General features: G+C 41.6%; 1 protein-coding gene across 2 annotated transcripts in view; it reads left to right on the top strand.

The window, feature by feature from the left end:
- LOC127612741 (protein kinase C alpha type-like) overlaps positions 1 to 13439 on the top strand; it is a 152053-nt gene extending 138614 nt beyond the window's left edge. For both annotated transcript variants that reach the window (XM_052083522.1, XM_052083521.1), the window contains 2 exons: positions 10 to 150; positions 9089 to 13439. In XM_052083522.1, coding sequence (XP_051939482.1) covers positions 10 to 150; positions 9089 to 9253 — 306 coding nt within the window. In that variant the 3' untranslated portion in view covers positions 9254 to 13439. The remainder of the gene's footprint in view (positions 1 to 9; positions 151 to 9088) is intronic.
- Positions 13440 to 14659: the final 1220 nt, after the last annotated feature.

The following is a 14659-nucleotide window of genomic DNA, read 5'->3' as shown; positions in this document are numbered from 1 at the left end:
ATGAAACAGCTCATGACTAAGCATCCATCCAAGCGTCTGGGCTGTGGCCTTGAAGGAGAGCGGGATGTCAGAGAACATGCCTTCTTCAGACGTATTGACTGGGAACGTCTTGAGAGCAAGGAGATACAGCCGCCTTTCAAGCCCAAAATGGTAAGTCTTGTGCACATAAATAGGAGCAAGAAGATTATTCACTCAATGGAGACAATGACGTAGTACATCGATGGATGGATGTACTTGGTATGAGTTATGTGCTCCCTCTTACGAGTTCCAGTCAAGAGGCGAGCAGCGGCATTATTGACCAACTGAAGGCGCTTAATGGAGGACTGGATGACTCCAAAGTAAAGGGCATTGCAGTAATCGAGCTGGGATGTGACAAAGGCAGGAGAGGTTTTATTTTGGCCAGCTGTCTAAGGTGAAAGAAGCTGGATTTAACAATGGCACCAATTTGCCGATCGAGTTTGAAATCACTGTCCAGTTTAAGGACCAAGTTTGAGACTGTTGACTTAAGATAAGGAGAAATAGCTGGCGTATGAGCTGATGGATGGAAGGATGCTTTGGTGGGAAGAGTGGTAAGCAGATGAATAAATGGCTCTGTGGGTGGTTAGCCGGATGAATGTCCAGGTGGCCGGATGAATGATTGGTTGATTGCTGGGTGGTTACATACAGTATATGGATGAATGTATTGGTGATCATGTGGTTGGTTGGATAGAGGATGGGGGAGAGGGGGCGGGGGGGGGGGGGGGCTTGGTGGTCTTATTCATCACTACAGAAGCTTATAAGCGATGTGCAATGTCACCTCACTTAGCAGGGAAGGAACCTGAGCTGGTGTACAAAGCCAAACAATTCCAACCATAGCACAGAGAGTATATATGTAGTATATGGGAGTTGAGGGGGCTGTGGGGTGGGAGTGTCCTCATGGCTCTGGATGTTGTGGGAGTGTCTTGATTGATACCCCTTTGCAACACTGAATGGACATCTTCGAGAATATCTCTAAGGGTAGAGGAACATATCCGGGTTGGGGAGTAGATACCGTTGGTTGTATCCTCAACAGGCATCTGAGGTCATTGTTGTATTTATTCATTCATAAAAGTGAAGTTTTGCAGTAACTAAGTGATATTCAAGTGTCAACTATAATGAATGCAGTGCAGTGCAACCAATATTTGAACTCTGACAGAGAGATTGGTTATAGATTTCAGCCATATATGCCAATGAAAGCACAAAAATAATTCCATGCTGTTCACATTTGTCCACACATGTACGACGACCGTGGTATAACAGAACGACTGCTTTGAAATATAGTATTGTTGTAAGGTAAAATTTAAACAACACATTTCAACACTCGATCATATTTCATTCACGTGTCTGTTATTGACTCAAGCAACACTTTCTAAACTAAGCTGTGAACAACATTAGCCTGTTGTAATGCTATATTACATCACTACATTATGATTATGTTTCCTGCGTTTATGACAAATCGCCATCCGCCGATAGTCTCTGACTGCTTTCCCTTCGCCCGGTCGCCGGGGGTATGCAGCCATTTAGGTAGCTCATGAATACCAAACAGAACAAGTCATTTCAGTCCATCAAGGGGCTACAAGACTAAACAGCTTCATTGTTACCGTTAGATGTATGGAACTTAGCAGGCAATCGTTTACAGGCATTATTGGCACCCCAGAATGAGGAACATTATCATTATATTGTTTACAATAATTTTGTCATGCTTAGTCGGTGGTAACTACCAGTCCTGTGAGTCGTATCAATCAGATGGCAAAACACCAGGCAGAAAAGCAGTAACAGTGGTAAACATGGCTGAAACATGATTATCATCGTCATCATCATCATCATCGCCGTCATGGCTGCAGGTGATCATCTTCAACTGTCATCAAATTTTAACCCTGGACAATGGTACGCTGAAGTCCTTTAAATGCGAATCAAATCCACTTACCTCATGGTGATTTCTGGTGGATATTCTTGTTGTCCATTCATGTCCTTCTTGTCCTGCTGACCTTTCAGAAAAAGGTGTCGCAAAAAGCCAAACAGGCCAAAAGTTAACCCTGTGATGGAGAGCTGTAGGGACAGGGTATAGCACTATTAGCACAAAGTGCACGTGACATACGTGACATATCCATGAATAATTCCAAATCTTCTTATGCCAATGTATAATGCACACCTTGTCAATTATTTAAGAAGGGTACAGTGAGGCAAGTCTTGTCAACCCTAACATGTGTGCGTGTGTGTGTGTGTGTGTGCGTGTGTTACACATTTGAATACAGTATTTCTTTTCTTCTTTCAACTCTCAAGGGCTCCTCTTCCTCTATTAAGGTGAGTCCCGGCCTGACTATCCCTGCAGCCTGCTCAATGGATGCACTTTTGTGTGATGTGATGTTGTGTGCGCGCGTATGCGTGACTTTCAGTTTCAAAGATCGTATAGAATACGTTAGAATAATGTGGGTGCTGTGGGAACAGGGGCAACCTGAGTATGCATGTCCAGTATACATACTTTATATGTCTCTGGTGCACAAAAAGTGCACGTTTTCAAAAAATGGAAAAAGAATAGAAGCTTATTGCTGGTGTGCTTGTCCACTTTTGTTCTGGTCCAATTCTACATTGAAGGGAAACCAATGCATGTGTGTTGGCACTGTCGTAGCACAGTAAATGTTTGCACGGGCTCTACTGGAGATGTGGAGAAAAAAAATAAGAAATGGCCGTGCCAGGATGAATGTCATCATCTGTTATGTAATGGTCGATCACGTCCATCTCAGCTCTGGAATATGGCACTGCGGAGTCCATTACCAGCAAATAGCTATTGTTATACTCCCTTCACACTCGACTACATCCAACCGTTCCTCTCCAACCCATTCTGTCTCCCTCTTTGATGCACACCCATCCTTGCTCAATCCCATTTCATCTGCCTGCCACAGCTGCACAATTGCAATCAATACGCTCACTGCATCCTGCTGAGAGATTCAACGCGGATAAAAACTTTCTGTGTCAGAATGAGCATCAAGGCATTCTCATTTAGTGTTCATCCATCACGGGATGTCGTTACCCGGGTAACACCAACAACATCCATTGAGCGGTGTGAGCAAGAAACGCCCACTTATGGATAGCCGACATGATTCATGGCTTTAAGGAGTAAACTAGGTCAAGTGTAGAAGCTGTTGATTGATAGTTGTAATGAATAGAGGATGAGAAAGGAAAAGTGGGAGGTTTGTGTCATTGCACAAACAACCTGGAACAGTGGCCACGGATGACATAGCGAATGGGGTTTGTGACCACTTGCATGAATTACGATACATTCAGTTGTGACTCACTGCAGCTGTGTAAGACAATGAAGGTACACACTCGAGCAAGATGACATTGACACATTGCCTATTTTGGCTATCACTTAATGGACTAAATAGGATTTATTTACATTTTGACATGACGGCATCTATGTTGGTATCAACCCTGCACTTAAAGAAATCATGCTCATGCAGGAAAGCCGTGCTTTTCCAGTGCTATTCAGCACAAGGTGACACTGAACTTGGGATGTCCTGATGCGATCACATGATCAGAAATAAGAGTCCTTCACGTGATTTTCAGCTGATCCGCTATCAGGTGAAAATAAAGTCTGGGAGTTTCTTGCTGTCTTCACCAACTGCTTATCTTGGTGAAACATACACTGAGTTGGAAATGTCTTCACTGCAAATAAACAATTGACTGTTGGATGATGAGATGAGGTGAAGAGTGGAGCGCTTCTCACAGCCGTGGCTGTAGAGGGAGCGAGGTAGTTACAGCACGTGAGAGCGAGTGTGTTGGCACGACCCTAAATGGGGGCGAGCCAACAGTTATCATCCTAAGTAGCTGACTTATTTTAATATGCTTGAGTGCAGAGGCGGGCATGGCTGTGTACATGCAAAGAGAGAGAGAGAGAGAGAAATTAAAGATGAGAGAAAGTAGGTCAAAATCCCATGTCGTACATTTTGTCACCGACAATGTATCAAGAGCATGGGTCATCAACCCGTAAGATTTGGCTGAATCATACTATGAGAATGAGGGCATGAATGCCTTAGTCTAAAGAGATACATTTCGAGTCAACATGGCGCAGAGGCAGTGGTCCATGTCCCCATCATGACATGCTCTGTCACATCTTGGGCTTCAAGTCATGAAAAACAGGACGTACCACACGAATATGTTGGAGTGAAATGATTTATCAGCGGTGTAGACACAGACACACACACACACACACATACACATTTTTTTTTTGTTGCATGCATAGTCTTGTCTAAAGAGAATACCAGGTCAGTTACGGATACTTTTTCTGCTTCCTCGATGAAGGTGGACAAGGTGGAACTAAAGTAATACTTTTGGTGTTAAACATGCTTTGGCCTAAGCGCAAAAACAGCAAACAGGTGTTGTTTGAAAGGGTAACAAAAGGTAGGTTCACAAAACCATACACACATAGGTGGATTTGAAAGCTCGGTTCCATTAACTTGCCACACATGTTTTTGAAATGTGGGAGGAAACCGGAGCACCTGGAGAAAAGTCACACAGGCACGGGGAGAACATGCAAACTCCACACAGGAAGACCGAAGCCGGACTCGAACCTTGCACCTTTTACACTATGAGGCTGACACGCTAACAAGATGATCACCAGGCCACCACAGTAAAATAGGTCAAAATTTATGCCACAAAATGATCAGAAGAACAGCGATAAACACGTTTAGTTTTAAAAAATCTTCAACAACATTCTGCACGTCAAGCAAGTGCTGTTGAAGAATTCTATTCTGTTGTCAATCGTGGAGTTAAAACAAAAAAAATCCCAAGATGGACATGAGAGGTCAAAGTAAGAAATGTGCCGCCTCTCTTGGGCAAAGGGTAGGAAGTGATGGATTCAAGACGACAGTTGAAGGACGCTAGCATTACCCATCAGGTATCTCTCACGGACGTACATACGCATACCACCACCAGTGTTTGTTTTTTTTGTGTCAAAGAGTGGCTCAGAGGGACTGTCACCTGACTGACTAAAAATACCACCTTTGAATAAGGCTGACACATAAACACGTTTGTGCTTCTTCATATTAACCTGTTTTTGTTTTTGTCAATTAAAAAAGAATGTCAGCAAAACAAAACTGTACATGCCGAGACAGCAGTGTGTTGCTGCGCAACAAAAAACATTTCTGCCCGCGCATTTGCACATTTACACACAATTGACACAAACATGAACACGGGCTTTGTATCCATCCCTACAAATAGTATGTGGTTGTATGTCGTGTGTTAATGATAATTGTCAGTGTTTTTTTTTTTTTTGTAAAAGAGCTCCCGAATCATTTTTATTTCTGTATCTGTAGTTGTTCACTTTATTTTGTCCATTTCACATGGCGACAGTGTGCGCATTTGCTGGTCTTGGCGCTTTCATGGAAGCCCTCTTTTCATTTGACAGCTGCTTAAGGTGATGAAATGATTGGAGGTTGAATGAGAAGTCGTGAGCAGCCCCGAGGCTTCTGCTCCTAGCGCTGTGCGTCCAGGCCAAAACATGGCAGAACAAAGTTAGAAGGAGCCCTCCATGGCCGAGCACATGTCATGAATCTCTCTTGACCTAAATAAGCCGCTCTGTCTGAACAAGACTCAGATCTTAATTAATTGGAAAAGGAAAAGAAAGAACTGGTAGACGCATGAGGGCAGCCAGGGACATCCCACAAGCAAGTTGAATTTATTTAGGAGAAGATTTAGACCACCAATTAGGTCAGGAGACAAACTCATTCTTATCTACCGTTATCCACATATTTCTTCACTGTTGTTGAATTCCAGTGGCTTTATTTTTCAGTCTGTTATCATCAACTATTTTTATAATGAGTACATTGGAATCTCGTGGTTGAAAACAATATGAAACAGACCACACATTGTTTACATCAAGTGTCTTCAACTCTAAAGGCTTCGAGGCTGAATTACGTGTGCTTATTCCGGTTAATGTACACACTGTACAAAATACAACATGCACCGCTCATTTATGAAAAACTGCAATATGTAGCCATTAAATCCAGAATCTTCAAAGCTGTTATATGAGAGCCACATTGCCTGCCTAGAAAATACAAACAAGTCTTTTTGTACAGCGTGCATTATGAACTTCTGACAGACCACTCAGTAACATTTCCACGTTGTCTGGTCTGGTGAACGAAGCCCCGCACACGTCTCATCATGACTCAGTCATCAAAGTGCCGTGTTTTGCTTGTTACCGTCACGTTGTTATCATGAAAAACAGGGGGCGACAACCAATTCATCTCGTCGTCGCCGATGAAAATAACACGAGATGAGGCAAACGCAAATGGCAGCATTCAGAGCTGATGTGAAAATTGTTCTGCACTACTTCTTGACTCAGAAACAACAGGCCCCATTCCATGTGCGCATCAGACTGAAAAACGCTAATCCATCCATTGATTTCCTATAGTGCTTTTCTTCATTTGGCTCGCGGTTGAGCTGGAGCATATACCAGCTGACACTGGAAGAGGCAGGCAGGGCAAACACAGATGAACAAACGCTCACGCTCACATTCTCAACTCGATTCAACTCATCTCAACTCAACTATATTTATAGTGCACTTTAAAAACAACCACCACTGAATACAAAGTGCTCTACGCGGAGCAAACATAATTCATACAACAACAAACATTCATTCATTCATTCATCTTCCGTACCGCTTGATCCTCACTAGGGTCGCGGGGGGTGCTGGAGCCCATCCCAGCCGTCTCCGGGCAGTAGGCGGGGGACACCCTGAATCGGTTGCCAGCCAATCGCAGGGCACACATAGACGAACAACCATTTGCACTCACACTCACACCTAGGGACAATTTAGAGTGTTCAATCAGCCTGCCACGCATATTTTTGGAATGTGGGAGGAAACCGGAGCACCCGGAGAAAACCCACGCAGGCCCGGGGAGAACATGCAAACTCCACACAGGGAGGCCGGAGCTGGAATCGAACCCGGTACCTCTGCACTGTGAAGCCGACGTGCTAACCACTTGGCTACCGGGCCGCCCCAACAACAAACAATTTTTAACAATTAATTAATAACTGAATAATGCCAAGGTTCAGAAGGAGGTCATTCTAAAGAGCAGCAATGTAAAAGGCTCGATCTCCTCTGAGCCTACGCTTAGTTTTTGGTACCTCTTGGGAGCCAGTGAAGGGATGCCAGAGTAGGAGTTATGTGCTCCCTCTTACGAGTACCATTCGAGAGGTGAGCGGCAGCATTGTGGACCAACTGGAGATGCTTAATGGAGGATTGGCTCACTCCAAAGTAAAGTGCATGATTGTAATCTAGCCAGGATGTGACAAAGGCGTGAATGACTGTTTCAAAGTGCTGCTGAGAAAGGAGAGGCTTGCTGCCGAAGATGAAAGAAGCTGGCTTGAACAACGCCACCCGTTGGCCGGTCCAATTTGAAATCACTGTCTAGTTTAAGAACCAATTTCAAGAATTTTGGTTTAAGATAAGGAGCCAGGGGACCCAAGTCGGCAGGATGGGATGTACAAGGGCCACTGGGACCAAACACCATCACTTCTGTGTTCTTTTCAGTGAAATTCAAGAAATGTAGTGCCATCCAGGTTTTGATTTCCTCCAGAAAGGATAAAAGTGGCCTCAATGAGAAAGTGTTTTTTTTGCTCAGCGGGACGTAGATCTGACAGTCATCTGCATAGCAGTGAAAGTAAATACCATTCACGTCAATGGACAATTTAATGAATTTAATTTACTCTTCAATGACCTTTGGCTTGTGTTTTTCCGATATCTGATTTGAATTGAATTGAATTGTATTGTATTTGAATATGTATATATAATATGAATCCAATAACCATTTTTAATTTGTCAAGAAACCACGCACGCACTGTCATACCTTTGCATGAAAATTAATTGTAGATGTCACGTGTGTGAATTGTTCATACCAAGCTAAAACTCACATTGAATGAGCCCCGTTAGTTTGTTAGTTTTCCGTAGCCATGCCAATGCTGATTTGCTCTTTTGAACGCTCCGCTGCCATAGATGTGAATGAGATGCGGAGCATGTAATGTGATGATAATAGTCAGGTGTGTTATTTTCCATTTTTACGCGTCACCAGATGCCGAATATTCAGGCAAAGGGTTTGCCTCAACCCACTTCATTATGGAACATTTTGTGCACGTTACCAACTTAGAGTGGGAAATAGTTGCACACTTCTTGCAATGTGCACACTGTCTAGTTGAAGGTATATTCAATTTTGCAAGACATTATGCTGTACATGCACAATCTATTTGGACAGTATTTCAAAACAATTTGGGTTAGATCAGAAAAAGCATTCTCAAGTATTCCAAATGCATCTTTTTGGAAACTGTTTAAAAAACAATTTATAGCACTTTTATGATTTTTATGTGGCTTCTAAAATATTGGTAACAGCCCATGTCATTTTTCTTTTGTTAAGATAAATTAGATGTTCAGTAGCTATCAAAAGTAGTAAATTTGTCATCAAGTAAACTTACAGATTTGTCTCGAGTTGGCCCCTGAATGGATGCGTTGTGGGAAGTTCACCCCAATTTAAGTCTGAGATGACCAGTAGAAGTTGGAAAATAAAAAGGGCAAGAGAACAAACTGTGATCTCACGGGCCACATGGGCGGTGCGATGCCCCTCGCTATTGAGGAGCGACTCGGGTCTGCGGCGATATTTGGTGGTGCGCTGATTAGAGAGTTCTTGAATGGCGCACGTTTGGTCAAACCTGGTAGCGCCCATTTTGGATATCACCAAAGTCCCTCGGTCTTCTTAGCAGATGAGTGAAGAGGGGTCCTTATGTATCTGGTGTAATATCAGATTTGGAAAACTGAAAAAACTGAGAAGCAGAAGTTGTGCCTCATTGTTATTTTATTTAAAAAAAAATCTTTACATCGTACAGCCTTCTTTTTCTGTTTTTGGTGATTCGCTTTGGCAGTATTGCAGCGCCACCTCAGGCCTGGCATGTATACTACAGCGTTTCAGAATCATTGTTATTAAGCTGTTTTATTTTGGTGGTTGCAAACTTTGTTCTCGTTTTTCTACCTTCTTTTAAGTGTATCCTTTCTGTGTGTGTATTTGTTTTGTCAATACAGTGTGGCAAAGGAGCTGAGAACTTCGATAAGTTCTTCACGCGCACGCAGCCTCAGCTCACACCTCCTGACGAGCTGGTGATCGCAAACATCGACCAGGCCGAGTTTGCGGGCTTCTCCTTCATAAACCCTCAGTTTGTACACCCGTCTCTCAACAACAGCGCCTGAGAAGGATGGCCAAATGTCTCATCTGCTCTGTACTCATCCGGCAAGGATCTCCTTCTCCTCACTGCCATCCACTAATACAAAGCAACAACCTAACATGCGACCACCACTTGACATTACAAAACTCGATGTATCGTTTCTAATCACAAGAAGGCATGCTGATTTGTTTTCGATGGCATATTTTGCGATTCTAGATTAGCTTTGATTTAGGGTTTGCTGCCACAAGACGTCATTTCTTATAGTTTACTCATGAGCATGTATTGTGTACAATGATGTCCTTTTTATTGAACGTTTACTCCAAAACTGGACACACTAAGACATAACAGTGTTTGTAACTGCCAGTAAACGACATAAAGGAATCCCCAATTTTGTGGCGGGGTGTCAAAGAAGCAAGAATATTTCAAAAGGAGCGTTCAAAGCATGGATTTATTCTGTAGGTGCATATACTATATGACTTATTTCAGAAGCCTTCTCGTCCACACACACAAACATCTTGTCTGTGGTTCATAAATTCGTTTTTAATGAAGAATGAGGAATAGCCCGAAGGTACCTTCTGCCTCGGGAAGGAAAGCTATCGGAGCCAAATAGTGAAGGCGAGATGGTGCAGGCGTTGGAAAAAAAAAGCACCTTTTATTTCAAGGTTCCTGTATCATGTTTACAGCTTTCTGCCTGTTTAATTTATTTATGTCTATAAGGTTTTAGTGTCAATGGATTTGTGAGGTTTTTTTTCAATTGCCACAAGTAGCAAAAATGAAGTCCGATTTTAAGACCGCATGCAGTGGAGCCTGACAAAGAAAGAAGAGCTGGTCATTATGGCCGGGGACTTGTTCCAAATTACAAAGCCCGACAAAACTTTTATTCACTTCTTTTCCCTGACGATTGTACAATCTTTTTAGAATTCTTTGAACACATTTATCCACCGTTTGACTTTTAACTCAAATGATACATTGACATATCTAACATACGTTTAATATAATTACCGGTACCAAAAGTTTACAGTGCATTTATAAATCATTCACAAGTACAAAACCCGCTCACAGAAGTCGACAAATTGTCATTAACTTTCTGTTTTTAGAAAATAACAACAGTGGCATTCCCCCTTTTCATGCACCCCATAACCTGATAACATGAGAAGCCGTCCACTGCGGTAACCACTATCCCTGAAAGGGTTCATATAAACGAGACCTTAATTTTCTTGGATACAGCGCTAAAAATCAGATGTAAAGTTACAGTTGTTTTTATGCATTATGTTGCGTTTTAGAAAACAATCTTTCGTTCAATTTGTCAAAAGTAGAATAACGTTTGTTTGTTGTTGTTCCCAAAGCTATAAATGTTTGAATCATCCTCATCGTTGTCATTCGAGATGATCCAGAATGCGTCTAAATCAGTGTAGAACACCTTTATAAATAATCCTTATGGGGTATTTCAAAAGAATCTAGCACATTTTTATACCAAGATCTAAATGTGCTTTTCTTATCTTGTTGAGAGGATGAGAAATTGCAGTTTAGCAGTGTAGCATCTTTTTAACGAGAGCTCAAGTAACACTGCAAGTTGCACATTTTGATTGATTGGATGAACACGGCTTATCGTCGTGGGAATTCAAGTTGTGTTGGACGAGCAAGCATGTGTGAGCATCGCTCATGTGAGACATTTCATGCAGCTTGCCGCTGAAATGTCATTATCGATTTCAACCAAAAAGGAATTCTGCCCTCCAAATGCAAGCCCATTTTTAAAGACTTTCAGTCAGCGAGAACAATAGGAACAGGATGCGCCCGTTGCGTCATCTTAACTTTTCACTCTTCATCTTTATATTCAGTATTTATAATATCTGTGTTGGGTTTGAATAGCCAAGTCTTTTTATTTAGTTTTTTTTTAGTTTTCAGGTGGTCGATTGTGACTTTCGGCACACTTCCCCATTGGCCTAATGTCCGTAACATATCCCACCAGAAGTTGTTATCATGAGAATTTAGTAGCATTTATTAGAAACGAAAAAATGCACTGAAGTAAACATTAATTAGATTTTTTTTAAACTGAAAATCATCCCGATTATGGTCAATTCTAGTATTTTCTTGCCATCTTTGTGGAAATTTTTTTTGTTTGTTTTTTAAACAAGAGTGCATTTATGAACATTTGGTCACATGAATACCGGTAGTTCCACAGAGTTGCATGTTATAAGATTAACATGGCTAATGTTTGACAACATGACTATGTTTCTTTTACCCAATGAAATACAATTGTGCTAAAACAGTTGAGCATCATTTTTAGGGTAAAAATCATTTGTTTATTATTTGAAATATTTTGAGCACAAGGTTTGCGTATTTGTTCATTCATATTATTATTATGTTAGCTCATTTATTGCATGTCCTCAATTGACTCCTAAACATGTATTACACCCCCGTTTCAGCCACAAGATCAGGATTTTGTGGCTTTATCATGTTTAACGAATCCACCTCCAAGATTAGGTAGCGACAAGCACTGAAGCATTGTTAGTGCTCCTTTAATGCTGCTTCTGTCGCTCTTGACCAGTGGGACCACTTGCTAATGTCTCATTAACAACGGGGTTTATAATCTTAAATGTTGTGTTTGGTATTTTGTTAGCTTTGCTTTTGTAGCTGTTGTCAGTGATCTCTCCCGCTTCTTCAGCCAATGAATTAAAAAGAAGCCCTCCTGTCCCCCTCACACACACACACGCACACACACACACACACACACACACACAAACTTTATTTCCTGCAATATGTGATGTATCTGATTCGCAGCATATAGCAAATCATCTTTCCCGTGCCAAACAAATGTGCCAGACGCTGTAGTTTTTCCATTCATCTCTGCTGCCATGAAGCACACCCGCTGCAGACCACGTAACAACACACAATCATTGTTTCCTTACTAGCTCGTAACACACAGGCGCCATACAAACACCGTAAAGTACCCGGTGCTTCCATTTGTCTCCTGACTAGCCAGGCTGACTTTGGTCTGAATACATGTTCTTCAGTTTGAATTGAAACATCTCTGCATGGCATTCAGTAAAAACTGGGGTGACCATGTTGGCCAATGATCATTGAGTTGACCAATGTCACATTTAGTTTAATGAATAATTTGACATCATATAATGAGAAGTGATAAGTCATTTTAATTGACTTTTATTGGACAATAAATCACATTTGTGAAGAATTGTCCAATGTTGGCCATCAACTTTCCTATAACTCTTTCAATCCCTTCCACCGCAAACGTCTTGAACGAAACAATTGCATACCTGACATGAACCTGCATACCATCACAATGCAACGAAAGCTATATATTTGTCTTATGTTTTGAGTTTTTCTTACAAAGACATTTTTTTAATTTATTTTAAAAATGTAGTATGGATATAAATTCATTCCCGTGATTGGACAGTGATGTCAATTGGCGGCAGGAGAATTGTCAAATGAATGTAAATATATTCAAGAACATATTAAAAGCTTTTTTCTGGACAAAATGACAAATGAAGCTTCTGATAAGTGATAGAATAAACTAAAACACCAAGAAAAGGTGGTACGTCTGTTAAATTGTTTTTTTTGTTGGTTTTTTTTTGCATAGTTGCATTGTTGAATCTCATTTTAAATCTCTTGCTCCTCGTCAACCCCCCCCCCCCCCGGTCTCCATGTCTTTTTTTATCGTCTCTCCTCACTAGCTGGGGCAACTTTATCCATCATCTTATTGACACCCTTCACACATACCACCTCTTCGGATTTTTTTGAAGTCTTTAATTTAAACACACACACACACACACACATATCCCGCATGAAGGTTGTCAGCAACTCAAAATTTTCTGTCTGTTATAATTCCCAGAAAAATATGTTATGTTGGTGTTTTACATTGTTTACATTTAAATCTTTTTTTTCGTCATTTTTTTTTTAATTATGGCCAGATACTAATCAAGACATCTTACTTGTCAAGTATGAGTGAATGGGTTTGTTTTCTTTTTTAGACTCCTGCTCCTGTAGGTACACGCTAAGGCTTTCGATAAATCCTGTGGTCCCTTCATAGAAGTTAGTCAGTGCCAGTTAAGAGAATTGAAGGACGTGTTATCTTTTTGAATGAGGGCAGAAATGCTTTATTGCCAAAGTCATCACAAGTCTCTTACTGTCCTTGTACATTATCTACTTGCAGTAGATGCCTACGTAGACAATAAATGAAGGATTACCTTGTATTTTGCAAATGTTTGGTCTCTTTCCTTGACAGCCTGAAACCTTTAAAACGACTGAGCAACCTACCTTGTAACTGATTGTGTCATTTGTACCTGATGTATGATAATGCAAATTAAAAAAAATGGAAACTGAGGTTCAGACTTTGGCAGAGCAGTTTTTATTTGAACTCTACTGTGTGAGTGCATTCAAAAAACGTCAGTCACCAAGATGGAACTGCCCACCTATAAAAATGTGCGCTCTCTCTCTCTCATATATATAAATCCTCATCTCACCCTCGGGTGGTGTCCGTCCCTCAGCTCGGGTCCTCTACCAGAGGCCAGGAAGCTTGAGGGTTCTGCGCAGTATCCTTGCTGTTCCCAGCACTGCACATTTCTGGACTGAGATGTCCGATGTTGTTCCCGGGATCTGTTGCAACCACTCATCTAGTCTGGGGGTCACTGCCCCGAGTGCTCCGACCACCACAGGCACGACTGTCACCTTTACCTTCCAGGCTCTCTCCAGCTCCTCTCTGAGCCCTTGTATATATATATACAATATATAATACATATACATATACATATACTGTATATATATTAGAGCTGTCAGTTTAGCGCGTTTTTATTGGCATTAATTTAAATGAATTTTAACGGGATTAAATTTTTTCTCGCGAAATTAACGCGGCACACGTCACAAGCGGATGTTACGTTGCTCTATAAATACACCAGAAACAAAACAACAAGCGCGCTGCAGAAGTCCACGCCCATGTCTGTTTTGCCAGCCACGGCAGCACGAGACACCGAAAACGGATACTTAAAGAGTTTATGAATGGAAAGTTTACTTTTAAAAAGTTGCCCGATTGCTCCACTGACAAGACCAAAGTTATCTGTTCTTCTCTCTCTCTGTATCATACAGGTATACAATGTATGCCACTGACACGATTGTTACTTGTTTGGAACTATTTTGTGTGGAAGGTTACAGTGTTCTGCGCCCATATAAATAGAGCGGGTGGAGCTTCTCTGTGTTTGTCTGACAGTGGTAGCGACCTAGCGAAAATAAAACGTCTCCAGTGTTGTCATCGAACCAAGTGTAGTCATTCAAAATGAGGTATACACAAAAACCGTAGAGAGACTTCCGCACAAGAAGGACCAACACAATCAACATAGCCTGACTGTGTTAGGGGGAGTGACTCCCCCCGCCCCCTTTCAGAATGGTTTGCCCCAGCAGCACGGGGAAGTGCGTGCGC

The sequence above is a fragment of the Hippocampus zosterae genome, chromosome 13 (assembly GCF_025434085.1).
Source record: "Hippocampus zosterae strain Florida chromosome 13, ASM2543408v3, whole genome shotgun sequence".
In the NCBI taxonomy this organism is placed as follows: Eukaryota; Metazoa; Chordata; class Actinopteri; order Syngnathiformes; family Syngnathidae; genus Hippocampus; species Hippocampus zosterae.
This window is presented reverse-complemented; position numbering and strand designations above follow the sequence as displayed.